The following is a 27,771-nucleotide window of genomic DNA, read 5'->3' as shown; positions in this document are numbered from 1 at the left end:
GCGGTACGGCGCGAAGGTAGGGGGAGGCTTGTAGGCAGGTGCCTGGGTCTGGTAGGTCGGGGCAGGGGTGTAAGGCTTTTGGGTGGTTGATGGGGGCTGGTACGCAGGGCGCTGCGTCTGGTAGGTCGGCGCGGGGGTGTAAGGACGCTGCGTGGTTTGGGGTGGCTGGTAAGCGGGGCGCTGGGTTTGGTAGGTCGGCGCTGGGGTGTACGGGCGCTGAGTGGTTTGAGGTGGTTGGTACGCAGGGCGCTGGGTTTGGTAGGTGGGGGCAGGGGTGTACGGACGCTGAGTGGTCTGGGGTGGTTGGTACGCAGGCCGCTGGGTCTGATAGGTGGGCTGGGGCTTGTAAGCTGGGGCACTGCTGGACGGGAACGGGGGCAGGTATGGCGCGGCAGGGGTTGATGGTCTTCGGGTAGTTGTTGGAGGAGGAGGGGGTGGGGGAGGACGAGTTGACGGCGGTGGGGGAGGAGGAGGAGGCCTTGTGGATGGCGGCGGGGGAGGAGGAGGAGGCCTTGTGGATGGTGGCGGGGGTGGTGGGGGCGGCCTGCTGGGAGGCGGGGGAGGAGGAGGCGGTGGTCTGGTCGTTGCTGGTGGCCGGTAGGCGGCGGCGAGGTTCTGGTTGAGTGTTACTGGTGGCCTGTAGGGAGCGGGGGTTGACGGCGGCAGAGGGGGCAGGTACGGCCTGGCGGGCGTGGAAGGTGGTGGTGGAGGCGGCGGGGGCCTTGTGGTCGGAGGCGGTGGGGGTCTTGTGGTCGGAGGCGGCGGGGGCCTTGTGGTTGGAGGCGGTGGTGGTCTCGTCGTCGGGGGTGGCGGAGGTGGTGGCGGCCTGGTTGTGGCTGGGGGTTGGTACGCCGCGCCCAAGTTTAGGTTCTCTGTGACGGGGGGACGGTAGGGTGCGGGGGTGGTTGGGGGCTGTGGGGGCAGGTACGGCCTGGCCGGTGTTGACGGCGGCGGCGGAGGGGGAGGGGGTCGCGGGGTGGACGGTGGCGGACGGTAGGCCGCGGCCAGGTTCTGGCTAACGGGGGGTGACGGCGGGTTGTACGTGTACCCCGGTGTGGGCTTGGGTGCCGGCGGGGGTGTGGGCTTGATGGCGGCGCCGAGGTTCAAGCTCTGGGACTGGTCCGGCTTCGGGTACGAGTACGCCGGCGTGGACGGCTTCGGGGGCGGGGGCGGGTTGTATGTGTAACCGGGAGTGGGCTTGGGGGCTGGTGGAGGAGGAGGCGGCGGCGGCCTCGTGCTTGGCGGGGGAGGCGGCGGCGGTGCTGGCGTCGACGGCCTAACCGCGGCGCCTAGGTTGAGGCCTTGCGTCTGCTGGGGTGGAGCGTATGTGTACCCTGGCGTCGGCTTGGGTGGGGGCGGCGGTGGAGGCCGACTGGCGGGGAGCTCGGCGGGCCTCTCTGGTGGCGGGTACACGTAGCCCTCGTTCTTTTGGAAGGGCGCGGGCTGGCTCGCGGTCTGCTGCGGCACCGGGCTGGTGAACACCTGCTGGGGCGTGGGGCGCGGCGTAGACGGAGGCAGGCTGAAGGGCCGGGCCGGCTGGGGCTGCGGGACGAACGCGGGCTGCGGTTGTGGCTGGGGGCGGATGGACTGCGCCAGCACGCCCTGGCCGTCGGTGAAGGAGGGCTTGGGCTGGTTGTTGTACACGTAGCCCTGCTGGGGCTGCGGCTGAGGCTGTGGTCTGTAAGTGGGTTGAGGAGCAGGCTGCGGAGCAGGCTGTGGCCTGTAAGCGGGTTGAGGGGCTGGCTGGGGAGCAGGCTGAGGTCTATAAGCGGGCTGAGGGGCGGGTTGAGGAGCAGGTTGGGGTCTGTAAGCGGGTTGAGGGGCTGGTTGGGGAGCAGGCTGGGGGGCAGGCTGTGGCCTGTAAGCGGGTTGAGGGGCTGGTTGGGGAGCAGGCTGTGGCCTGTAAGCGGGTTGAGGGGCTGGTGGGGAGCAGGCTGTGGCCTGTAAGTGGGCTGTGGAGCAGGCTGGGGAGCAGGCTGCGGCCTGTAGGTGGGCTGTGGAGCAGGCTGAGGTGCAGGCCTGTAGGACTGCGGCAACTGCCCCTGGCCGTCAACGAATGAGGGCTGCGGCTGGTTGTACACGTAGCCCTGCTGAGGTTGAGGCTGTGGCTGGGGAGCTGGCTGAGGCCGGTACGTCGGTTGAGGCGCCGGCTGCGGTGGCGGTTGAGGCCTGTAGGTGGGCTGCGGTTGAGGAGGAGGCTGTGGCCGGTAAGTTGGCTGAGGAGCCGGCTGGGGTGGTGGTGGCGGTGGTGGAGGCCTGTAAGCCGGCTGTGGTTGCGGCTGGGGTGGCGGTGGTGGAGGCCTGTACGCCGGCTGTGGTTGGGGCTGGTAGGTCTGCTGGGGCGGCGGCTGAGGCCTGTAAGCCGGTTGAGGTTGAGGCGGAGGCTGTGGCCTGTACTGGGGCTGGGGTAGTTGTCCACCGCCCTCTAGGAATGGAGTACTAGGTTTCGGGTAGAGGTAGCCATCCTGCGCCGACACCGACACAGCCAGCGCTAGCAGCCCTGCAACAAAACACGAAACCAAGCCGTCAGAAATGCACCTAATTTTGGAAGTGTGTCTGGCTGTCGCAAAGTAAGATCCAGTCGTTAAGTTTGGAATCGACGCGAAAAGTCGATAGTCATCGCAAAGGTTTCTTTCGCAATAATCGCTGCCAATAATAGGCGGTGCAGCATCGCAGCACCCACCAGTAAGGTGCGACTCGGCACGGCACGGCTGGTCGCACGCTGCATGCGACCGCCCGCCTGCCGCGCCTGTCCCGTTGCACAAGGCCCTGCTGACTAATTCGCAGCGGGTAGAGCTGCCGAAACACAAAGAGTCATCCGTTTCGCTTTCGTTTTCTTATTTATTATTTATTTATTTTTCGGCCGCGTGTATCAGCACGGGGCATGTACGTACGGCGCCCTCTAATTTCGAACCGGTCCAGCCGAAAAGAAAACACGCATTAGCTGCGCCGCCGCGCCTCGGCTGTGCCGCCCATTGTTCGTCCCTTAAACTGATTTATTCTGGCGCGCCCTCCGCGCAGGCGCGCACGCGACGACGTTGCCAAGACGACGTAACAACCGTGCGCTACGAACGTTAGCAGGTCAATTCATTTCGTTGTCCTTTTTTTTGCAGCCCCGCGAATGCGGAGGTGCCGCGGTACGCACATGTCCTTAATGGAGGCGCCAGGCTGGCCGAGGGGCCGTCGGCCGGGCCGTCCGTCGGCTCTGCAAACCTGCTCGCCGTGCCGCATTCAAATGTCAGCGTGCCTGCGACTCTCGTTGGCGTGATGGCCGCGCGGGGCAGCGGGCAGCAGCGCGTCGCAACGGCCCGACACTTTGTGCGCAAAAGCGCGCCAAAGGTGCGGGGCGTAAAAATAAAACGGCGGCCGACGGGGATCGAACCCGCGACACGCGCGCGCGACTTGCACGCGGGATGGTTACACCGCACACGCGTGAAAACGACACCGCGCCGCGGCCGCGACGGCGGTTGCGCGCTGCTTCTCCCTCCTGTCTCTCTCGCACTCGCGGGGCGCGCGGGGCGCTCCGTCGGGGAGCGAGAGAGACAGAGGACGTGTTTGCGCTGTGAGTTATAGCCGGCTGCGAAATTGATAATTCCCGCGCAGGCAACGACCTCCAAGGCTCCAGGCTGAGGCGCTGCCCCGCCGCCTCGTGGATCATCCAGCCGCTCCAGCCGCTCCAGCGCGTCCTCGACGGCCGGCCTGGAGTCGCTGGGGCACTGCAGGTGCTGCTGGCTGTGCTGGACCGGCCGTGCGGCGGGGCGGCGCCTCCAGGAAACACAACCCGTTCCGAGCGGCCGGTCGACCGGCGGCTCTGCGGTAATCCATCTCGTGTATCTGGGCATGCGGGGCACCGGGACGTCTGCCTGGGCGTGTACCCCCCCCCCCCCCCCCCCGGCCCCACCGCGGCCTTGAGACTAGCCACAAATGAATCACGCCTCGGTGGCATCCACTCCGTGGGGGTCTTTGATCTCTTTTGCGCAACCCGGTTCGGTTGTCCGGTTGCCGATGCCCTGTCCGGGCGGCCAGTGCAGTGACCGCTGGGACCGCTGGACCGCAGTCCGCAGGGAATGCAGTCCAGGCCGGCCGGGCGGTGCATCGCATGAATCAAAAGACCTGTCACCCGGCCGGCCATAAACTACGCCTCGCAACAACGAAGAACGAATCGAAGAATCTAGGAGGGAAGAACCTCGGACAAAGCACGCGTCGGATTGCGCGCTATTAGTAACGACAACACAGCACTGTCAAAACCCAGTCGAGGATCTGGCCCGATCTAAGCGGGAAATCCATCAGCAACCCACTCACACACAAGACACGCACATCGACTGTCGCGGCACATATTCCTGGAGGGTGCAAAGAGTCAATGGTATTCCGCAGCCCGCCGATGATGTCTGATTGCCCTCGGCTGCACACTGTAAGGCTGCACACTGTAAGGCTGCGCCAGGCTGAGCCAGGCCGCGCGCCACTCGGGGCGGCATACAAATCGGCAGCCTTTTGCATACGTAATGGCCGCCTCGCCTCGCCCTTTCTGCCAGAGGGCCGCCCAGCCCGGTGACTCTCCGCGCATCACCCTCGCCGCTAATTGCCCGCCATCGCCACAAAGGCCGTCTCGCTCCGTCTCTCTCGCACTCAGGGGGCGCGCCGTGCGGGTGCGAGAGAGACGGAGCGACGAAAACGCTTCTCGGAATCGGTCCGCGCTGTCCTGTCCGCGCGTGGCGCGTGGGGCGGCCCAGGAGAGAAGACGTGTTCACTGCAAAGCCGGTGGTAAGTTAACTTGCCACAAATTTGGCAAGCCGTTTTGAATGCCAAAAGTTGGCAAGCTTGGCCCGGAAGTACTCCCCAGCTTGCCAAAATTTGGCAAGCTTATGAAGATTGCCGACCAAAGCTTGCCAAATTTTGGCATTCAAAACGGCTTGCCAAATTTGCGGCAAGTAAACTTACCACTAGCTTTGCAGTGTTCTGCGGACAGCACGTTTGGAGCTCTGGTGTCCGCGAAGCGGGTTGTAAACGAACACGTCGATGGATGGATTCCGCGTTCGAAGGACAGTGCACAGTGGCCCACACGCATTTGGAGTCGAGTCTTAGTTGGAGACTATAGAGCGTGGCCGCCGAAGCCTCGTCCTCGTCCTCAGTCCTCCTCCGTCTCGTCGAAGGGGAGCGCCTGGCGGGTAGGCAACGCGAGGGCACGGCTGCGTGGCGGGGCGGCCCACCTCGCAGGGGCTCTGCCGCTCCGAGCAACTCCGGGCGAGCGGAGGAGCGCGCCCGATCACAATACTGTTCCACCGCTCGCTCAGTCATTCTGTTGTCCGGGCCAAAATATCGACGCCCCCCGGCTTCTTCTTCTTGTTGTTGTTGTTGTTGTTGTTGTTGTTGTTGTTCACACCGCGGCCAAATGCCGCCGCCGGCGGTGGCGGCTGGGTGGAGCACTCCGCTACGGAATATCAAATGACGGAAACTAAAAAAAGTAAACAAAAACGAAAGCAACAACAACAACACAACTTGTTAGTTGATTTAAACTGTCCGCCCAATCTGAGTTTGTGGATCCCGCTTTGCATACAATCCTGCCCCCGTGGTCCGCGTTCGCCGCGCTCCACCCGGGCTTGCCTGGGCGCATGCATCCTTGGCCCCGGCCGCCCCGGCCCCCGGTTGTTGTTGAAGTTCGTCCACTTTAAAACGAGCTCCGGACTGCAAGGGCCGCGCCACTGCCTGCGGCCCGCCGGCGGGCGGACACGCGGACATCCTTGGCGTTTCGGGAGAGGACGCCGACGAGCACCTCCTGGCCGGCTGGCCTATGACTGGCCCATGACTGGCCTATGGCTCCAATCTCCGTCGGTCACGTGTGTGCCCCCGGGCCGCGGGCAGGCCGTCGAGGCGCGGGTCACGTCGAGAGGTCGCCGATAAGAGGCCATAACCAGGCAGGTCGCCGTCGACGCGTTTCCGGATCGTCTCATTAACGACCGGGCTATTGGGCAACACGCGGCGTGTCTTCGACGGCGACCTCGACCGCCGCGCCCTGGCCGCCTCCACCGCGCGAAAGGGAGCGCAAGGGCGGCGCGGGAAAAGGCGCGTCATTCAGATTCAGCGTGGCACCGCCTTGCATCACGGCCCGGCCAATCTCAATGTGAATTTGGATCACGCGCGCTAATCCTGCCGGCCTGCTGCAGTGCGTGGGACTGTGCGACTGCTCGACATGCAGGCAGGGCGGCACGTTTCGCAAAACGCGCCCTCGGCGACGTGCGCGCCGCGGCCGTTTTGAAACGCCGCAACGAGCAGACGACGCGCGTGCGTCTTCTGCTACTCGCACATTGCAATTAGCGGCGCCGAGCTGCGCGGTATTGCGGTTCGGCGGGCGACCCGGTGGCGTGTGTGACTGGTGCCGCTTTGGCTGGATCTGGCGGCCAAGGCCCCGACCGGCCGCGCCTCTTAGCCAGTGACCCAGTGGCGCTACCGCCGGGCCGCCGCCAACAGGCCGAGTGAATCGGCGCATCACTCACACACGCACACGCACGCGCGCGCGCGCGCGCGCACACACACACACACACGTACGCACACACACGTACGCACACTCAGCAAACTTAAATGCAAATGGTTTTATTGGCCAGGCAAGGCGGCGACTGGCTGCTTAGCCAGGCTGAGCAATGTTGTATTGAACAGGGCCATGGGCGCGGCGGGGTCCCTGCCGACCGATCCCGCACAGCCGCACAGTCACTCTGTCTCTCTCGCACGCCCACGGAACGCCCCATGCGTGCGAGAGAGAGAGAGACAGAGAGAGAGAGAGAGAGACAGAGAGAGACGACCGCTCCGTTCGGCATCAGCCCGCTACTGGTGACCCCCCAGCCACCCCGCGGCAGCCGCAGCAGCCTTGCGGCTCAGCAGCCCCGCGAGTCGCGAGGACCGTCCAAGTTTTCCAGGCACCTGCCGAGCGTCGCTCCGTCCCTCTCGCACCCCCAGGGGACGTCGCGCTGCTGTCACTCCGTCCCTCTCGCACCCCTCGGGGACGTCGCGCTGCTGTCACTCCGTCCCTCTCGCACCCCCGGGGACGTCGCGCTGCTGTCACTCCGTCCCTCTCGCACCCCCAGGGGACGTCGCGCTGCTGTCACTCCGTCCCTCTCGCACCCCCAGGGGACGTCGCGCTGCTGTCACTCCGTCCCTCTCGCACCCCCAGGGGACGTCGCGCTGCTGTCACTCCGTCCCTCTCGCACCCCCAGGGGACGTCGCGCTGCTGTCACTCCGTCCCTCTCGCACCCCCAGGGGACGTCGCGCTGCTGTCGCTCCGTCCCTCTCGCACCCCCAGGGGACGTCGCGCTGCTGTCACTCCGTCCCTCTCGCACCCCCAGGGGACGTCGCGCTGCTGTCACTCCGTCCCTCTCGCACCCCCAGGGGACGTCGCGCTGCTGTCACTCCGTCCCTCTCGCACCCCCAGGGGACGTCGCGCTGCTGTCACTCCGTCCCTCTCGCACCCCAGGGGACGTCGCGCTGCTGTCACTCCGTCCCTCTCGCACCCCAGGGGACGTCGCGCTGCTGTCACTCCGTCCCTCTCGCACCCCCAGGGGACGTCGCGCTGCTGTCACTCCGTCCCTCTCGCACCCCCAGGGGACGTCGCGCTGCTGTCACTCCGTCCCTCTCGCACCCCAGGGGACGTCGCGCTGCTGTCACTCCGTCCCTCTCGCACCCCCAGGGGACGTCGCGCTGCTGTCACTCCGTCCCTCTCGCACCCCCAGGGGACGTCGCGCTGCTGTCACTCCGTCCCTCTCGCACCCCAGGGGACGTCGCGCTGCTGTCACTCCGTCCCTCTCGCACCCCCAGGGGACGTCGCGCTGCTGTCACTCCGTCCCTCTCGCACCCCAGGGGACGTCGCGCTGCTGTCACTCCGTCCCTCTCGCACCCCAGGGGACGTCGCGCTGCTGTCACTCCGTCCCTCTCGCACCCCCAGGGGACGTCGCGCTGCTGTCACTCCGTCCCTCTCGCACCCCCAGGGGACGTCGCGCTGCTGTCACTCCGTCCCTCTCGCACCCCAGGGGACGTCGCGCTGCTGTCACTCCGTCCCTCTCGCACCCCAGGGGACGTCGCGCTGCTGTCACTCCGTCCCTCTCGCACCCCCAGGGGACGTCGCGCTGCTGTCACTCCGTCCCTCTCGCACCCCCAGGGGACGTCGCGCTGCTGTCACTCCGTCCCTCTCGCACCCCCAGGGGACGTCGCGCTGCTGTCACTCCGTCCCTCTCGCACCCCCAGGGGACGTCGCGCTGCTGTCACTCCGTCCCTCTCGCACCCCCAGGGGACGTCGCGCTGCTGTCACTCCGTCCCTCTCGCACCCCCAGGGGACGTCGCGCTGCTGTCACTCCGTCCCTCTCGCACCCCAGGGGACGTCGCGCTGCTGTCACGTCATCCTGGCGGACAAAAGACACGTCCTTGGCGGCCTTGGCTGTCTTGGCGGCCGGCGAACCGAAAGGCCGACCCGAAAGGCCGCGTGGCGGAGTCAACCAATCTGAATCTGAATCTGCAGCGTCGCATCTCTCCAATCAATTTGCCGGCACCGGCCTGCCTTGCGGGCGAGACACGGCTAGACTAGCGACTGCAGTGGATCGTAAATCTCCAGCCAAGCCGAGCCGCGTGGAGCCGCGCGCACAGAGCGTAGCAACGCACGTTTAGAGAAGGCCCTGCCGTCGGCACACACACACACACACACACACACACACAAGAAATTTTTCACAATTATTAACGTGTAGAGAGTTAACCCCTCAGCTTCTTGGAGACAATCTTCGGCTGTCCTCCAGACAAACCTCCGGTCAGACAGACACATAGGCAGACAGCAGACAGACAGACAGACAGACAGACAGACAGACAGACAGACAGACAGACAGACAGACAGACAGACAGACAGACAGACTCGGTCAGCGTCGCCGTCCCCCGGGCAAAATGATTGATGCCCCGGTCCCTCCCCGATTGGCTCTCTCGTCGCGTCGCGTCGCTGCTCCGGACGGACGGCCACCGCGACGCCACGCCGACGCCCTTCACCTCCTTGAGTCACTGCCACGCCGCCACACTGCCACGACGGACACTCATCGGGAACCCCAAGTCGGACTCAGTGGTTCGTGGAGGTCGACGCCGAGCAGTCTGATTCCAAATGTCTCTCCGGCGCACAGTGGGTCAGAAGACCGGTGGAGGCGGCCAAAACTCCAAACGCGTTTTGAGCTCCAGAGTCGCTATATGGGACTCGAACCAAGCGTGTGACCCCACCAATGGATTGCTCTCCGAACGAGGAATCCATTGGTGGGGTCACACGTTCAATCCGAGCCCCATTTAGCGACTCTGGAGCTCAAAACGCGTCTAGAGTTTTGGCCGCCTCCACCGGTCTTCTGGCCCACTGTGCGGCGGCTCCCGTACGGCACGCCCCGTGAGTGCGAGAGAGACAGGAGACCTCTGCCGGAAGCGAGAACGGCGCGCTGCTGCAGCTTGCGTGGGCGTGGGTCGCGCTCGAGATGCGGCTGCGCCGGGGCCGCGCGACACCGACACCAGTGACACGGAGCCGAGCCGGTTTGCACAAGCCGGTTGGCCACTACACTGGGTGCATCCCGGCCGCCAGCGTGCGCCAGCGTGCCAGCCCACTTGCGTAAAAAAAAGGCCGACCTCTTAGTTGGCGAAACGAATCCATGGCGGGCCTTGTTTGTGTTTCCAGGGTAGGCCGCTTCAACCGGGTGCACCCTGCTGCACGCCGGGCGACGTGCGCGGCCTGCACGCTCGTTGCGAACGGTGCGCCCGTCGCTCTGTCTCTCTCGCTCTCGCGACGCGTCGCGTAGGCGTGCGAGAGAGGCGGCGACCCGCGTGAGGAATCGCTCGGCTGGCGGCGGGGCCGAGCGGGACCCCGTGCGGCCGAGTGCGTGGCTCGGGCCAGACGTGTCTGGCGAACACTCCGCTGTCATTGAGGTAGGTTGGGAAACCGAACCGATGATGCGGCTGGACGGAATCCCCGGCACAGTCGGGCCAGCCGCGCCTGCCGCCGAGCCAGTTCGCCTGACATTAGCGCGCTGGAGTCTGGAGACTGGAGTCTGGAGATTGGAGTCTGGAGTCTGGAGTCTGGAGACCGGAGGCTTTAGTCTGGAGTCTAGAGTCTGGAGTCTAGAGTCTGGATTCTGGAGTCTGGAGTCTAGAGTCTAGAGTCTAGAGTCTGGAGACTGGAGTCTGGAGTCTGGAGTCTGGAGTCTGGAGTCACCGAAAAATAAAAGAGCATCGTTGTCCGCAACGCACGCTGCAATGACCCCGGCAGCGTCCCAGTGGAATGAACGGCGCTCGGCGCGGCCCCTTCGAGTAGCATCATCCTGATCGCCCCCTCCCTTCCCCCGGTCCGCTGCAAAGCCCTGCTGGATGCTGGAGGCGCTGGAGAGGACCGCCGTGCCTTGACTGCTCGGCCGGAACTCCCGGCCCGCGCCCGCCATGCCCGCCCCACTGCTTCGGGAGCTTGCGATATCCTAACTTTGACCCGCCTAATGCGATGTACACACACGCAGCAGCGCACGCGCCTCTGTGTGCGTGCGTCTCGCTGCGTCTGTGAGTGTGTCGGTGCGTCTGTGTGTGTGCGCTTACGAGGAGCGTCGGAGAGCCGCAAACCGGTCCGGCGTCGCATACCGCGCGGTGACCTGGAACGGGGAGGCGGCCGCCTACGCCTCTCTCGCACAGTGTAGCACAGTGGGCCACGGGCGGCACCGTGCAGCACGCCGCTCGGATTCATTTCTGCTTTTGTTTTTGTCTTTGTTTTCCAGCGGGGATGCGGCATTCGGCGGCTTTCTCGCAGGTACACCGTAGGGGTGGCCGCGGTCGCCGGGGCAGGGATCCCGTGGACGCCGTTCCTCACGCCCGCTCTGGTCGCGCCTGCTGCGCTTGCTCGAAAAGGGAGACGCGCCGCTCGATTTATGGTGACACCCCATCTTTCGCTAAACAAAGGCGTTTATCACACTGATGCAAGGCTGAGGTAACGCGCCCGGGTCCGCGCCGCCCCGGCCCCGCCCCGCCCCGCCCCGCCCCGCCCCGCCCCGCCCCGCCGCGTCGCAGGACCAGTTCCCCGGTGAAGGGAAGACCTCCGCAGGGACTCTCGGAAACACACGTGCCCGGGACGCTCCGAAGAAGATTCACAAATTAATTCATTTTGTTTTCGTTGTGTTTTCTTACAGAAAGAGGGCCGGTGCCGTCGTGCATCCTGATTACTCTGCCGTTGCCAAATTTCCTCGGAACTCGCGACACTCTTCCTCCTCTTTCCCACGCTGCGAGCTTCGAGCTTCGAGCGGGCGCGCCGACCAGTTACATGCTCGGCGTGGCGCGAATCGATCCCCGCGGTCGCCTCCAATAAACACGAAATGGGGGGGGGCGGGGCGGGGCGGGGCGGGGCGGGGCGGGGCGGGGCGGGGCGGGGCGGGGCGGGGCGGGGCGGGGCGGAGGTCGCCTCCTAGGCCCGTGTCGAGAAGATGAGGCACGTACGTCCGCCGGCCGCCCGAATCCACGCGTGTTGGACGTGTGGGATATGAGAAATGGCGGCGCGTCCGCCGTACGCCACAGTCGCCCTCCGCCGCCGCCATTTCTCTTCCGGAGAGAGAGAGAGAGAGAGAGAGAGAGAGAGAGAGAGAGAGAGAGAGAGAGAGAGAGAGAGAGAGAGAGAGAAAGAGAGAGAAAATAGGCTGGCAATTAAAAGCGCAGTGCCGCCGCTGTCGCCGAGCGCATTATCTTGGCACTTCCCCGCGAGAGGGAGAGAGAGAGAGCGCGCGCGCGACAGTGCCGTAGTACGACGACGACTCCATTGATACTCTTTCGCAGAACACCGCCGGCGCGGCACCGCCTGCGGGAGAGTCCCGCAGGCCGTCTCTCTCGCACTCGTGGGTCGCCCCGCCGGGGTGCGAGAGAGGTGGCAGACGCTCCGGAACGCGACGGCTGGCGTCGCCGAGTCATTCATCATCCGCCATTGTGGCGTACGCACCGCGTGCACCGCGCACTCGCTCGTCAAGTCATTCACGGCCCGGCTTGTGTGTGAGTGAGTGTGTGTGTGCGTGTGTGTGTGTGCGTGCGCGCGTGTGTGTGCGTGTGTGTGTGTGCAGAGGCGACGTGCGGAGCGCGGGGCGTGGAGCCGGTAGTTCCGGTCGGCCGGACAGTCGAGCTGGCGCCACTGGCGGCGCGAGCCAGCCGGCAGCCCGGGCTGGCAGCACGGCAGTGTAGTGGCGCTTCTTTGGGTCACGGCCGCCGCCGCCGACGTTTGAGCTGCCATCGTTATTGGACCTTCTGTCGTCCATGGTCAATTGCATTGCGCGGCGGGTAACCAAACACCCGCCGCACACACACGCACACACACGCACGAGGCTGATATTAATTCCGCCTCGTTAGGGCCTAGTTAGCCAGGCCAGAGCCGCCTTGAGCTCCTCCAGGCTCCCCAGGCTCCAGGGCCGCGCGTCTCCAGCAGACTCCAGCAGACTCCAGGCTGCGGGCACTGCGGGCACTGCGGGCCTCCCTGCAGGCGGTCGTCGTCGTGCCTGTCACCCTTTATGAAGGGGCCCCACGCTGGTTTAGTGTGTGACGGACAGACAGACGGACAGGACAGACAGACAGACAGACAGACAGACAGACAGACAGACAGACAGACAGACAGACAGACAGACAGACAGACAGACAGACAGACAGGAAGACGACGACGGATGGACGAGCGGATTGGGGGGGGGGATGCGTATTGATTTGGCGTAGTTTGCGTCATCGGCGTCGTGCGCCGGGCCTATATGTTGCACGGGGGTTGCGCGGGACGGGACGAAACCGAGAGCGAACCGTGCCAACGGGTTTGCCTGTGCGAGCCGCTGCCAGGGGAGTAGAAGATGAGAAAGAGGAGTTAGTGTGTGTGTGAGAGTGAGTGCATGTCTGCTCGCTCGCTCGACGACGTGCAACGTGTTTTTCACTTTTTGATTCTCTATTTTCAGTCGGGCAGGGTGGAGAGGAGAGAGAGAGAGAGAGAGAGAGAGAGAGAGAGAGATAGAAGACAGTACAGGACGAGAGAGCACGAGCGAGAGCAGAAGACAGAGAGGACAAATCGGTGCATGAGGCTAGTTCACCATCGCGTCTAGTTGCCGGCGGCATGGGCAGGGGGTGCGCGGGAGGGACGAAGAGCCGACGAGCGAGAGACCAAGAGAGGACGAGGTGCAGGGAGAGAAGATGAGAGAGAGAGAGGGAGAGTGATGCGAGCTGCTGCTGCACGCTGCGCGTCTTCTTGCCCGGCGGCTCGGTGGGGTCCGCGCCACGGCCCCACAGCAGCCCGACGGCGTGATACCAAGTTTGGACGGTCACACGCCGTTACGCAAGCCGTTAAACTTTTAAGCGACGCTTCAGCTGGGCGGGCGGGCCGACGGACAGGCCCACAGACCTTTCTGCGCTTTGGATGGCGATGAAACCAATCGCCTCGCCGCGATGCGTCCACGACGCTCTTTGGGGGAAACGGCGCGGCTCCCGACGTAAAACGGAAAATAAGTAATGACGCGTGGAGACTCGCGTGGAGAGGCTGAGGCAAGCCGCCTCGGGCGGGATTCGAACCCGCCCCCACACGGACCCACACACACACACACACACACACACACACACACATCGGCACGAGTGACATAAGCAAGCTTATGCGCGGCGGTTACCGGGAAGGGTGGGTCGCGGCGGAGGCCGGGCTGACCTCGGCAAGGACGTTAAGTACCTGCCCCGGCCTGACCCGACCTCCTGCTCCTGCTTTGCAGTGCAGTTGCATCTCCGGTCCGGCCTGGCTCGCCACGGTCCGGTCCCAGGCCTTGTCGCCGCAGATGTGACGTTGGAGGCGCAAAAACCAGTCACTTCTTGTGGTACTGCGCCCGCCCCGCCCCGCCCCCCCCGCACCCCGCCCCGCCCCGCCCCGCCCCGCTCCGCCCCACCTCGCCCCGCCCCGCCCGAGGCGCCACGCCATTAATGAGCTGGCCCCTATTACGGCGGTGGCGCCCAGTCGCGCCCCCGGCTGCTTGTTGCTGCTTGTGCGGCGACCACCCGGCCTCAAGTTTGATCCCGAACAGCGCTTCGTCGCTCTGTCTCTCTCGCGCCCGCACGGGACGCCCCACGAGTGCGAGAGAGACAGAGACGCAGACGCAGAGCGGTCGGAGCGAGGCTCCCGAATCAGCGTGGCGGCTCCCGCGCGTTGCACGCGTCGCCTGTCTCTGTCGCACTCATGGGGCGTCCCGTGCGGGTGCGAGAGAGACAGAGCGACGCTGGCCCGTTCATCATGGCGCATAATTACCCAAGTCGCTGTTGGGAAAATAAAAGGTGGGCGCGATGCTCCGAATCACGCAGAGCGACGCAGAGCTGCACGGCGGCGGCACGGCGGCACACAACCGGTCAACGCTTTGCGTCACCCTGGGGCCAGGCGGGGCCAGGACGACCCGCGGTGGCGGCGGCGGGGTTGCGGACACTCGGAATGAAGCGTCGGCAAGGCGACGGCAAGGCGACGGGCCACAGTGGGCCAGAAGGCCGGTGGAGGCGGCCAAAACTCTAGACGCGTTTTGAGCTCCAGAGTCGCTAATTGGGGCTCGAACCGAACGTGTGACCCCACCAATGGATTGCTCTCCGAACGAGGAATCCATTGGTGGGGTCACACGTTCGGTTCGAGGCCCATTTAGCGACTCTGGAGCTCAAAACGCGACTAGAGTTTTGGCCGCCTCCACCGTTCTTCTGGCCCACTGTGCGGGCTGGGTGGGACGAGATGGACGCGGAGGAGGTGATGATGGCCACCAGCATGCAGCAGCGAGGACGGCGGAGAGCATTGGTAGAAGAAGCGGCACTAACTACGTACTGCAACATTGCCCCGGCCGCCCGGCTGTTCGCTCTGGACCTGTCTGGACACTCACCGGCAGGGAACGAAAAAAGAAGGTCGTTTACAGGTCAAGTGCCACACTAACGATAAATACATCCACGCTTCGCGACATCGCCCCCAATGATACAAGGTCATCGATTTTTTCTCCGATTGACTATTTTTGGGTTTTATACAGAAAACACGTTTCACGTCAAAAATGAAACCGTCTTTGAACAGGCGCGCCGGCGGCCAAGTCACTGCGTGATAACTTTTGGCTCCGAGGTGGGCGTTCCGGTCCGAACCTTTGAGGAAACGTCTCTTTTCTTCCCTACTTCGCCTCTGGCAACGCACCAGTGCGGCCCCGCGTTCAGTTCTCCTATCGCCTCGGGCGGTGCAGCGCCTTGCAGTGCCGTGCCGTCATGCCGCGTCGTCGCCGCGTCGCTAGCCGCCTGACCCCGCGGCGCCCCCGGCGGGGCCCTCCCTCTCTCCCTCCCTCTCTCTCCCTTCCTCTCTCTCCCTTCCTCTCTCTCTCCTTCCTCTCTCTCTCTCTCCTCTCTCTCTCTCTCTCTCTCTCTCTCTCTCTCTCCCTCTCGCGGCCCCCGATGACAATGCCTGAATGCTCGCACTCCGTCACTCCGGTCGCGTTCCGCGTTTCTCCGATAGAGACATCGAACGAGCGCGTCGTCGCCATGGTGCGACGCGAGAAAGTTTTGGCGCCAAATTCCAAAGTGGCAAGTGCGCCCGCATTACCGTGTGCAGACAGCCTGCCGTCGGATCCACTGTATGGTGGTTTATTGTTCGCTCTGTCATTGTCATTGTGACGCGACCCGCACCACTAATACGCCGTCTCTCTCTTTCTCTCTTACGTGTCCGTGTGCCCTCCGGTGCTCGGGCTCATCATTCATGCATCGTGTCCCGCTTGTCCTGCTTGTCCTGCATGTCCTGCATATCCTGCTGCACGCTTCGCCGGACGCCGCCGGCCCACAGTGGGCCAGAAGACCGGCGGGGGCGGCCAAAACTCTAGACGCGTTTTGAGCTCCAGAGTCGCTAAATGGGACTCGAACCGAACGTGTGACCCCACCAACGGATTGCTCTCCGAACGAGGAATCCATTGGTGGGGTCACACGTTCGGTTTGAGTCCCATTTAGCGACTCTAGAGCTCAAAACGCGTCTCGAGTTTTGGCCGCCTCCGCCGGCCTTCTGGCCCACTGTGCGGCCTCCCCCTCGTGTCCGTTACCCTGCCTCGGCTTGTGTCCTTTACCCGCTCTCACCCCTACCCCTCCCCCGGCCGACGACGAGGAAGAAGGGCGGCGCGTTTTCATGTCCGCAGGGAAATTTCCCTCACCTCGAAGGGAAATTTCCCTGGCCCGATCGAATTCCCCGCGCCGCGGAGCCGCTTGTCCACCACACTGCACCTGCCGGCCAAGACGACCGCGTCAGTCGGGTTGGCCAGCGGAGTGATTCCGAGCACCGCCTCGTCGCTCTGCCTCTCTCGCACCCCTTCGGCCTGCCGCCCGCGCCGCGAGCGCGAGAGAGACAGAGCGACTGCCGCACTGCCAGCCTGCAGCCCTGGCTTCCTGCCCGGCTGACCTTTCTCCGCAGAGGGGCTGGTCTCGCAGTCACGCGTGCGATCCACGGGGATCCAGGCCGAGTGATTACCGCTCTGTCTCTGTCGCACTCATGGGGTGCCCGTTGGAGGTGCGAGAGAGACAGGGCGGCGAAATGATCCTACGAAATCGCTCGGCAGCAAGCACCCCGGTGAAAAAGCAGGTGCGCTGCTAAACACCGCGCCGCGGGCCATTGGCTTGGCTAGCAGGGCTAGCACTGCCGGCGTCCGCTCCCCGCTCCGCGTATCCAGGTTTCTATCACGACGCGCCGCGAGTCGCGAACTGAGACTCCGGTGCGAATCGCGTCGCAGTCTGATGCCGAGCAGTCGCTCTATCTCCCTCGCGCTCTCGGGCCGTGCCGGGCCGTGCCGTGGGAGTGCGAGAGAGACAGAGCGACGGTGCGTCGTGCCAGGGAATGCCGCCGAGGTGCACGCCCATGTCCCGGTTGTTATGCGGCACGACACAGTCCGGCCGGGTCTGGTCTAGTGCAGGGCGGGCAGAGCACCGCAGAGACAGGGCTTCCGGACAGGGCTTCCGTCGCTCTGTCTCTCTCGCACTCCCAGGCCGTCCTGGAGGGAGGCACGGGTGCGAGAGAGACAGAGCGACGAGGCTGTTCGGAACCACCCCACCACTGCAGACTGATTCCGAGAGTCGTCTTCGTCGCTCTGTCTCTCTCGCACTCATGGGGCGCGCCGTATAGGTGCGAGAGAGACAGAGCGACGGAAACGACTCTCGGAATCAGTCTGCTGGCCGCCGGGTGAACCTGCGGCCGGTGCACGCCGCAGCGCTAAACGTATTAGCGGTTTTTGCTTCCCCGAGCGAGGCTGGCCGTGCCGCCATGCCTCTCATCGCGGTTGTGCGCCGCGATGCGCCGCGGTTCTGGGTTCTAGGTTGTCGTTGTCGCAACAGGGCGGCCGCGGCCACTCACTCACTTTCCGGCCGTTCCCGCGACCTTTGGGGGCAAAACGACGGGGCCGTCCGCCGTGGCGCCGTCTCTCTCGCACTCACGGGGCGTGCCGTGGGGGTGCGAGGGAGACAGAGCGGCGGAGTGTAGGGCGTTATGACTTCGTGACGCGGCTGCGCGGCTCGGCCGGGACGAGCAGCTGCTAACTGCAGGCCCGGGTTGCCATCATTGGCCCGGTGCACCGTCCTGGCTCCAGCGAGTTCGCACCACGTACTTTCCGCGCGCGTCGTGCCGAGCAAATGGCAATTTTAATTTTGCAATGTAGGAAGGGGTGGCGTGGCGCGTGGGAGCGCCATCAGCAGCGCACACTACAAAACCCATCGGAGGACGGTTCCCGACCTGCCCGTCCGTCCGACCAGGACGTGGTGCCCTCCGTCAGCTTCCAGGGCGGCGCCGCGCTTGCACACAAATGACATAACGATTCATAACACATCGGGGTGACGCAGTCTGCAGCCGCGGTGGGGCGGGGCGGGGCGGGGGGCGGGGCGGGGCGGGGCTGGCGGGCAATATGGTCTGCCCGGCAGCGTGGTGACCTTTGGCTGCCTTTGGCGCGTGGAGGGGCTCCCTACACTAATTTCCCTGCGGCCCGCCACCGCCCGCCCCACCAAGACCCCCGTGGCGGCGGCTCGGCGGCGTTCCGCACCGCGGCGGGTCCACGCGGCGCCGTCGACGGGGTGCGGTCGCCCGGGTCGCCGCCCCGCCGACTTGCCGCCACATGACACGTGACCTTACGGGCCCAAGGACGGCGCGGTACAGTCCCAGACGAAATGTTTGAAGGACCCGATTCGCAGTGCGGGCGCAGAGTGCCTCTCACTTTTGTTTTCGTCCGGCGAGGACGCACTCCACTCCACTGCACGGTGGCGGCGGCGGTGCGCGGGGCTTGCGGTGCGCCGACCCTCGCCGACCCTCGCCGGCCAATCAGCCACCGCGGCCAGCGGGAAACGGTTGCAACGATCTCGGGCAGCGCGCAGCAGCGGGGCGGTCCCGAGCGGGCGGCCCTCCACGAGTGCGAGAGAGACAGAGCCGTGCCGCTCGCTCGGCATCATCTTCCAGACGATCGAACGCGTGCCCAAGGATGATGGCGGAAGCGGCCGGGGCGATTGGAGAATCGCAGAGGAGAATCCATCATATCGAACCTCGGCGACGAGCCTCGGGGAAACAGCTGAAAAATGCGAGTCGCGCAAACTGCACCGCAAAGGTGAAGGTCCTGGGCGCACAGCGCACACACTGTACACACTTGGCAGTGCGGGTCGGCCGTGCCCCGCGGCGCCAGTCGCCCCTGTCCCTGCCACCGAGTGCGAACGGCCGAACGGCCAAATGGCCGGCCGAAGTCACCACTCTGCAAACAGCGGCCACGCTCCGCGCCCCGGGCTGGATTCCGAACAGCGCTTTCGTCGCTCTGTCTCTCTCGCACTCACGGCGCAGCCCGTAGGCGTGCGATAGAGACAGAGCGGCGCGGCTCTGTTCGGGATGAGACTGCGAATAGCGATTCGCGCGCCTCGCGGCGCCAAGCGCGATGCCCCCCGCGATGCGCTCCCTGGATGGCGGACTGGCGGACCCGTCCCGCTGACGTCATCGCGACGATGATTGGCTGCCATTGGCTGCGTTTCGTCTCTCGGCCTTTCGTCATCGGCGTAACACGTTCGTATTTGTTTTCGTTCGGCGCCGCCGTAAGGACGCCATACGGCCGACGGCCCACCGCCGCGCTGCCGCCGGGCTGCGGTCTGGACGGTCTAGACCCCGTGCCGCGTGGCGAAGGCGTTTGACCTGCGACGCGGTCTACTTCTGCCGGGTCAAACGCCTCGCCTACACTGCTTTCTTCGCTGTCTCTCTCGCACTTTCGGAGTGTCCCGGTAAGGGTGCGAGAGAGACAGCGCGGCCGAAGGCGAGCCCAGACAAAGTGCTCCGGAAAAGCGCCTGCCAACAGCGGGGTAGGCCACCCCCCGACCTACCAGGCGCCGGAGTGCGGCGGGCTGCCTACCCCGTGCCGCGAAGGCGCTAACGCTAAAACAACAGTCTGCCCGTGTCTGCCCGGTGCTGGCTTGGTGTGGAGCGCTGGCCTCGAACCTGCACGTCATTTACGGGCTATTTCGAGCGGGGGCGGGAAGGGGAAGTGATTTCTGTGATCGATACAGACCACAGGCCAAAGTTTTAAGGGTGTGCGATCGAGTGTGCGTGCGTGTGTGAGTGTTCACTGTGAGTGGTCCTCCAGCTACACACCTGCGAAGTTGTCACGTCCGTTCAAACCAAGACTGCAAAACCAACACGCTGTTACTGTGGCCAATCAGTGCTCTGTAGCCGAGATCGACGTGACGCGAACAGACAGACAAACGCCGTGAATGCAAACAGCAAACATTGTATATAGACGGCGTGCAGGACATCCTTGTCGCAGTCGGACAGAGACAGGCGGACGGACAGACGGACAGGCGGGCGCCCAAACTAATCACAGATGACATTTCGAGCGGCGGTGCGGCGCCACACTCATTTCGCCCGAAGGATGTTTGCGCGGCGTGTCGGATCGGGTAATCCAGAGCCGCCCCAGGTGCGCGCAGATCCTTACAGACACACTGTAAAAAAGAGCAACAGCAGCAAACAACAACAACAACAACAACAACAACAACATCAACAAAAACCGAAGGGCGCCCGGCTAAGTTGATTCAATGCGGCAGAGCAAGCAGAGGAAGGAGGAAAGCTAGTGCACAGCACCAGAAGCGCCAAGCGACCACCAGGCCGTCGTCGCTGAGGTTTCTCTGGCGCCACCGCCACGCCACCGCCACGCCACCGAGCCCGCGACGCGCAACGCCTCTCGCGACGCCTCGCCAAGGTAATGCCGTCGTAAAAATACCATCAGTGCAGTAAAGCCCTCCGCGCCACAATGCAATGAATTAACAGCAGCAACTAGGCGGGGCCGGGCCTGGGGGCCGGGCCTGGGGGCTCGGCTCCGTAAGCTCGCCGGGGAGGACCCGCGGGCCTCCTTCAGGGCGCGGCACGTCCCATGGGACGGTCCACAGTGGCCCAGAGGATCGGTGGAGGCGGCCAAAAATCTAGACGCGCTTTGAGCTCGAGAGTGGCTAAGCAGGGCTCAAACCGAACGTGTGACCCCACCAATGGAATGCTCTCCGAACGAGGAATCCATTGGTGGGGTCACACGCTCGGTTCGAGCCCTCTTTAGCGTCCTTTTGACAGGGAAGTCCCCCACCCTCTCCGGGAAGCGCCTCGCGGAGTGGCGAGCCAAGTGGCGGTTTCCCCCGGCCAGCCCTTTGAGCCCTTGGCTTTACTGCCCTTTTTACGCGTGTTTACGTAAGGCCGGCCGGCACGACGGCGACGTGCAAGGCAAGGAGGGTCCATCTCCCCCAGCGCCTCACTGCCTCACTGCCTCAGCGACAATGCGCCTTTATGGCGGTGTGTTGTGTTTATCGAGACAGGGCACGGCCGGGCATGGCCGGCATGGCGGTATGGAGATGCTGCGTTTCATAAGCCGGCCCAACCCGCCCGACCTCACAGAGTCCACCGGAGTCCCCGGAGTGACAGCAAAGCGATGATGCCCCGATCCGGGCCAACAAGTGTCAGAAGAAAGTAAAAGTGGGCGGGCCGCGTCGTTGGGCGGCGCACTGGCGCACTACTTGCCGACTCCATTTTTATGTAACTTGAGAGAGAAGGACGACGAGAGCGACGGGGAGCACAGAGGCTTGGCGCCCCAACAACCCCAGCGCGGCGCGGGGCAGGGCGAGGCACGGCGGTAGAACAAGACGAGCGCGACGGCGGGTCCGCGCAGGTCCCGATGGTCCAGTGGCGGCTCGCACAAGTTTTCGCAGGTGCGTTTTCGTCGCTCGCCGTGCCTTGTCCTTTGCGCGGTCCGCGGTGCGGCTCGGGTGTTCCGAAGGGGCGTCTAGGCCGTAAATAAAATGGGAGCCACATCACATACATACGGCGGCACCGCCAGGCCGCCAGGCCGCCACGCCGAGCACCCAAAGGTCCCCAGGAAGAAAAAGAAGCAGTTCGCCGCGCTGGCCCGCCTTCATGGAGGCCGTGACGCAAGCCTGCGTTTGCACACGGGGGCCAGCCGAAGAGGCCGTCGGTCTGTCTCGCTCGCACCCACACGGCCCCCATAAGTGCGAGAGAGAGAGAAGAGAATCTCTGCCCGCTGGCCAATTATTTCGGTATCGCGCGCCCCGCCGATCGCAATAATTCGCTACTCACTGCACTCCGTCTCTCTCGCACCCCTAACGGCGCGCCGGCCCGCCCCATGCGTGCGAGAGAGACAGAGCGACGCTGCTCGCCGCCTCCACACAGTGCAACTCGGTGTTCTTTGAGGCGACGGGCGCGCGCCGCCGCGATGACCGAGATAGACGCGCGCGTTCCACGAACTACACACACACACACACGGCCGAAGAAGAAAGTGCGCGCCGGCGGCGGGATTCGAACCCGCGGAAGGCGGTGAGGTTGTCAATTTACACGCGCGACCCCCGCGCGGTTACACAAGTGCGGTGTAATGCTTCGGCGAGGCCGGCGCGGTCTTCATGGAGAGGGCAGTGGCGTGGTCGGTGCATCACGGAGCCATCACTGCATCCGAACTGCTGCCGGCCGGTGCACCATCAGGAGCAGCACCAGAGGAAAGAGAGAGAAGTGGGGGCAGTGGGCTTTCCTCCGCGCATCGCGCCTGTCGTCGCTCTGTCTCCCTCGCACCGCCGCGGCACTGCGGCACGTGCTGTGAGTGCGAGAGAGACAGGGCGACGCCCGCTCCGGGTCACGGGGCGCGGCGGCGGCGCCTGTGGACCGCCCTCGTGGCGCACGGATTACATTCCGTAATCTAGACCGGTTGCCTACCCGCCAACGCGCCGCCAGCACCCGGCCGTTCCAAAGGGCATTCTACCTGATTTATCTCCCACGAGACTGTCTATTCTTGTCTTTCGGGATTCCCTGGCCGATACCTAGAGAAATTTATTTGCTATGATGGCATTCACTTGTCTCAAGATGCAAATCCGACACACTTCTTTTAAGGGGGGAGGGGGCGTTCGCAAAATAAAATCGATCAGGCCTGAATTCTGTTGAGCACAATTCTTTTCGAAATTAGTCGAGAATCAAGAATACGGTCTTGAGCGCGCACGAGAAAAACGTTGACACACGACGTCGCACTGATAATCCAAGTGTGGGACAGGCATGCACTAGATAACGTGGGACAAACTGTCCCACGCTTGTAAGCGTGGGACAAATGTCCCACGTTTGCAAGCGTGGGACAAACCGTGTTACACGCTTACAAGCGTGGGACAAACCGTGTCCCACCACACTTACAAGCGTGGGACAAACCGTGTCCCACGCTTGCAAGCGTGGGACATTTTGTCCCACGTTATCTAGTGCATGCCTGTCCCACACTTGGATTTTCAGTGCGAGCCCGGCGGCTGCCATCAGCTTTCTAAAATTATGGATCACTCGGAAGCTTCGCTGCTCCGCCGCTTCGGCCTGGACAGGGGGACAGCACCATACTGATGACTTCCTCGGGCCCTGCACTGTGGGCCCTGCCGCGCTGCCCGCACTGCCGCCTTCATGTGCTCCTGGTTTTACAGCCTGTCCGTGCAGGGGGGGGGGGGGCTCCCCGGCGGGCAGGACAGGGACAGGGCCGCGTTGTTTCGAACCCTTTGTACTTGTGCCAGCCTGCCCCGCGGGGAGCACGCGGCACGTGGACAGACGAGCACTACTTGAGCGACGAGGCACCGCCAGCGACCGCCAGCCACGCTAAACGGGGATGACTCGGCGGCTTGACGGCAGACTCATTGCGAGGAGTCCCCCCGTCGCTCTGTCTCTCTCGCACTCATGGGGCGTCCCGTGTCCGTATGGGAGTGCGAGAGAGACAGAGCGACAGGCCGTCGCGTCAACGTGATGCCGATGGCGGCGCCACGCCCACCACGCAAGCCCGACAACCAGTGTGACTCCACCGCGCCGAATTTTCATCCATTTCTTTTTGTCGCTGTGAAATTGCGGCTGCGGCGCGGCTGGGCCACACTGGAGTAAATCTAACGGTGCCGCGCGTTGCCACACTTGCACTTCTGGGCGAGTCTTGCAGAGTCTCGCAGAGTCTTGCAGAGTCACACACACCCGCGAGGTGGCGGTCGTCATCGGAAGCGGAGCGCGGCACTCCACCGGCAGCAGGCTGTCTCCCTCGCACTCGCGGCCCGGCCCGCGAGAGTGCGAGAGAGACGGGGCGACAGCGAACGGGGCCGAGTGATGCAGCCGGTGCGGCATGCCTCCGTTACGCCATTTTAATTGCCGTGACAAGTGCGCGAACAAGCGCCGAATTATTGCGGTGTCGGACAGCGCGCCGATCGGCGACGGCACGGAAACACGGACTCAATCACATTAGTAAACACAAGCGAAACTTGGCCGACCAAGTCCAAAGTTGCGCCCTGGTGACACCTAGGAAAATAAGTAGATCGCGTTGCTAACTTTCATAGTCGTGGAAACAAATGGCCCGTTTACCTTCGGACTGGATTTTGCTGTGACAAACTAATTTCGCACCGTGAAGTGAAATTTTAAGAGACGCTGTTCAGTTACGACCAGATTGAGTGAGACCGAAGTTGGACTGAGTAACTTTTTATCAAGTAGTGCAGGACCATTATGCTCATCACCCAGCTCACATTTCCATTTCCCCCGAGTCGGGTAATCCCTGGGACTTGATGGATGAAACTGATGACTCCAGTCGATGATCGCTGAATGGGCTACTCGAGTCTGCTTGGCGGACTGGATGTTGCAGCAGAGCCATCACACAGACTCCGGAAAACCGGCTCCGCTAATGTTGCATGTTGTACTCACCCACACACACCGTAATCCTCATGGCACCCATCGCACTCCGCGCACCTCTACGGTGCCGCGTCCACACACACAGTCAAGCAACTGATCGGCGCCATTGCCAAGTGAGGATCTTATATGCCCTCCTCCACCACCACCACGCGGCCCGGCGCGGCCCGGCGCGGCCGCCACCACCACCGCAAGGACCCGGCGCAGACCCGGCGCAGGACACACAGGGCCCCTCCCCCCCTCCCCCTCCCCTGGATGCGCGCGGCGGCCGCTGGGCCCCTGCCTACCCCTGCCCCCCTGGAGGACCTGGAGGACCGCGCGGGGCACGGAGGTCGCCGGGCCGAGCCCGCCGAGCCCCACCCCGGGCCAGCGAGCAGTGCTTTCCTTGCTGTCTCTCTCGCACCCCCACGGACCACCCGACGAGTGCGAGAGAGACAGCGACGAAAGCGCTGCCCGAAACGGGCCGCCGCTCCGCAGTCATTGGCTGGGCCGGCGCGGTGGGCGTCAGAGCGTCCGCCGGGCCCTTCACTTTGACGACCGTTTGACGGCGTCCTGGGCGTCCTGCCTGCATTCCGGTCGACACGCCGGGCCGCGGACTACTGGCGTATCAAATCGCCGGCCGTTGAATTTTAATCAGTGGCCAGAAGGTTGGTGAGACAAGGGACCGGGACAGGCTGCCGCCCTGTTTGTGTCTCTACACTCCCGTAGATGGATGTACCCCACGGTGAATAAACCGGGGTAAAGGCATCGCGCGATGGTTGTATGTACCCACCCCGGCAAGCTTCCGTAGGGGGTAAGACTGTCGCGCGATCGCTGCACCCTCTTCCTGTTGGATTTGAGGGGGTACAACGTACAACCATCGCGCGATAGTTATACCCCCTACGGATGAGACTGCGCCAGTACAAGAATCGCGCGATGGCTAAACTTACCGTGACGAACGTGCCCCAAGGGTACAGCCATCGCGCGATGAATGTTCCCAGGGGTACAGCTTTCGCGCGATGAATGTACCTCAAGAGTACATACACAAACAAACCTTCGACCTGCCTTCTCAAACCTTGAACTTGCTTTTTAAAACCCTTAAACTGATTTGTCAGCCAAACGCAGCCGGGTCATCCTTCCTCGTCGTTTCCCAACGGGTCGCCTCGTTCCGACGGCTCCATTCGTCGCTCCGTCTCCCTCGCACCCGCGGGGCGTCCCTGTCCGTGGGGGTACGAGAAAGACGGAGCGACGAGCAGAGGTGAGCCGTGAGCGCGCTGGCCCACAGTGGGCCAGAAGACTGGTGGAGGCGGCCAAAACTCTAGACGCGTTTTGAGCTCCAGAGTCACTAAATGGGGCTCGAACCGAGCGTGTGACCCCACCTCGTTCAGAGAGCAATCCATTGGTGGGGTCACACGCTCGGTTCGAGCCCCATTTAGTGACTCTGGAGCTCAAAACGCGTCTAGAGTTTTGGCCGCCTCCACCGGTCTTCTGGCCCACTGTGTGGCCCGGTCATCGCTGCTGCGGCCTGCGGGAGGAAGCGGGATGGTGGCGCGGTGCTCAGAGGCACAACGACAAGGAGAGAGGCTGGAAGGAGCTGGAAGGAGCGCCGGCCGCCGCCAAAACGATGCAACCTCCCCCACCCCACCGGCCCGCCCGCCGCAGCGCCGGGTCACGGCCAGACCGCCAGCCGCCAGCTCACGTCGTCTGTCAATCAGGCCGCCAAATTTCAAACCTGTCCCCTGTCCCGGCCGTCCCGGCCGTCCCGGTCCCTTCCCCGTCGGCTGCCCTGGGCCGCCTAGCCGGCCAGCCTCGCAGTGCTTCGCAGAGTCACCGCGCACAGTGGGCCAGAAACCGGCGGAGGCGGCCAAAATTCTAGACGCGTTTTGAGCTCCAGAGTCGCTAAATGGGACTCGAACCGACCGTGTGACCCCACCAATGGATTGCTCTCAGGACGAGGAATCCATTGGTGGGGTCACACGTTCGGTTCGAGTCCTGTTTAGTGACTCGGTAGCTCAAAACGCGTCTAGAATTTTGGCCGCCTCCGCCGGTTTCTGGCCCACTGTGCCGCGGCGCAGCCGCCATTTTCGCAACGACGCGCGGCTGGCGGGTGCGAACGCGAGAGCGTCGCCGTCGTCGCCGTTGCCGCCAGGGGCGCCATTCCGCGAACATGTTTTTCGTCGCTCTGCCTCTCTCGCACCCCAACGGACCTCCAACGCCCGAGAGGGAAAGACGGAGACACTGTGAAGAAGCCGCTGTTGGTCGGAATCAGCATGCGGGAGAATGTCGTGTACTTGATGAAGGAGAGGCGGCCGAGCACGGCGAGTCACTAGCCGACCGTTTCAGGCTGCAGCCGCATAATGTGTCATCGGGCCGCCCCGCCCCGCCCCGCCCCGCCCCGCCAGGCCTGAGGCTTGAGGTCCCGCGAGGCCTGGCCGAGGGCTGACTCGCGAAAGGGGAACGCCTCTCGGGGAATGGCCTGCAGGCCGATTCCGAACACTACTGCCTTGTCACTGTCTCTCTCGCGGCCCTACGGTGCCCTACGAGACGCGCTCCGTGAGCGCGAGGGAGACGGAGCGACGGCGCCACTGCTCGGCACACTCGGAACCAGCCCGCCGGCCATCCTTGCTGCAGCGGCCGCGGCGCCCGGGTGCAATCCGCACATGCAGCCCTTCCCCTTCCCTGCTCGTCCTCCTCGCCGCGTTACGTCGTTTTCATGGACAGCTTGTCTTGCGTGTGACGCCGCAACGCCGCCGCGCCGCGCCGGTCCTGGCCTGGCCCAGCCTGCCCGGCCTGCTCAGCCTGGGATGGCACCGGGCCAGCGGGCCAGCCGCTGCGTGGCGGGGCGTGGCGTGGCGGGGCGGGGCGGGGCGGGGCGCGGCGTGGCGTGGCGTGGCGGGGCGTGGCGGGGCGCGGCGCGGCGTGGCCGAGGCGGATCCGCAAAATTTCAGCGACCGCCGTCGTCGGCATGGTGTTGTGGATTCGCCCGACCCGAGCGTGGGATTGGGATCGGTTCGGAGTGGTGGTGGGTGCGTCGCGCCTCATGCGGGCTGGACCGGCCGGGCACCGAGCGTCGTCCTCATCGCTCTGTCTCTCTCGCACTCATGCGGAGTCCCATTTAGGTGCGAGAGAGACGAGACGTCGGTGGAAGGCAGCAAGGCCGAGGATCGGTCTTATTGTAACATCACGGCCCGTGCCCCCTGCCCCTGTCCCCGGGATGGCTCCTTGGATGGCTCCGGTTCTGAATCACTTTCTCCTCGTGGTGCTCGGCCTGGTCGGCCTGGTCGGCGTCGCGTGTGTCGTGTGTCGCGCGGCGTGCTGCGCGCTGCGCGTGGGCGGGGTGGAAGTTGACAATGGCTCGGGCCGGGCCGGGCCGCCGGGCCGCGCTTTGAGCTTTGGTCCCGCGATTCGGCCGCCCGTTCCCGTTTTGGCGAGTCTGACGAGAAGCCGCCGTTGTTCGTCGCTGTTTACTCTGACAGCGCGACGATGAGTCAAAGTCTTTCTCTACGCGCCGCGACAGGATTCCCCGCCGCGTGCCGCGGATCATCAAGGAGCACGCGAGCACGCCCTGGCGTTCGGCATTTCGGCCTCGGCTTCGCCCGTTTGATTCTCCTCCA

At 64.3% G+C, this 27,771-nt stretch overlaps 1 protein-coding gene across 1 annotated transcript; it reads right to left on the bottom strand.

Moving 5' to 3' along the window:
- Positions 1-1,170: 1,170 nt before the first annotated feature.
- LOC117642213 (extensin-like) lies at positions 1,171-24,263 on the bottom strand. The gene is made up of 2 exons (XM_034380162.1): positions 24,194-24,263; positions 1,171-2,500 (listed from the first exon to the last, which is right to left on the bottom strand). The coding sequence occupies exons 1-2, from the start codon at positions 24,222-24,224 to the stop codon at positions 1,290-1,292; spliced, it is 1,242 nt and encodes a 413-aa protein (XP_034236053.1). The 5' UTR covers positions 24,225-24,263; the 3' UTR covers positions 1,171-1,289.
- Positions 24,264-27,771: the final 3,508 nt, after the last annotated feature.

The sequence above is a fragment of the Thrips palmi genome, unplaced genomic scaffold (genome assembly GCF_012932325.1).
Source record: "Thrips palmi isolate BJ-2018 unplaced genomic scaffold, TpBJ-2018v1 HiC_scaffold_16, whole genome shotgun sequence".
NCBI lineage: Eukaryota > Metazoa > Arthropoda > Insecta > Thysanoptera > Thripidae > Thrips > Thrips palmi.
This window is presented reverse-complemented; position numbering and strand designations above follow the sequence as displayed.

What these genes read in the sequence shown, in the direction of transcription:
- LOC117642213 (XM_034380162.1), bottom strand. Translation starts at nt 24,224, where the DNA reads ATGGGTGCCATGAGGATTACGGTGTGTGTGG. An exon ending in GAGGATTACGGTGTGTGTGG is followed by an intron (nt 2,501 to 24,193) that starts GTGAGTACAACA and finishes GTTTTGTTGCAG; the next exon opens with GGCTGCTAGCGCTGGCTGTG.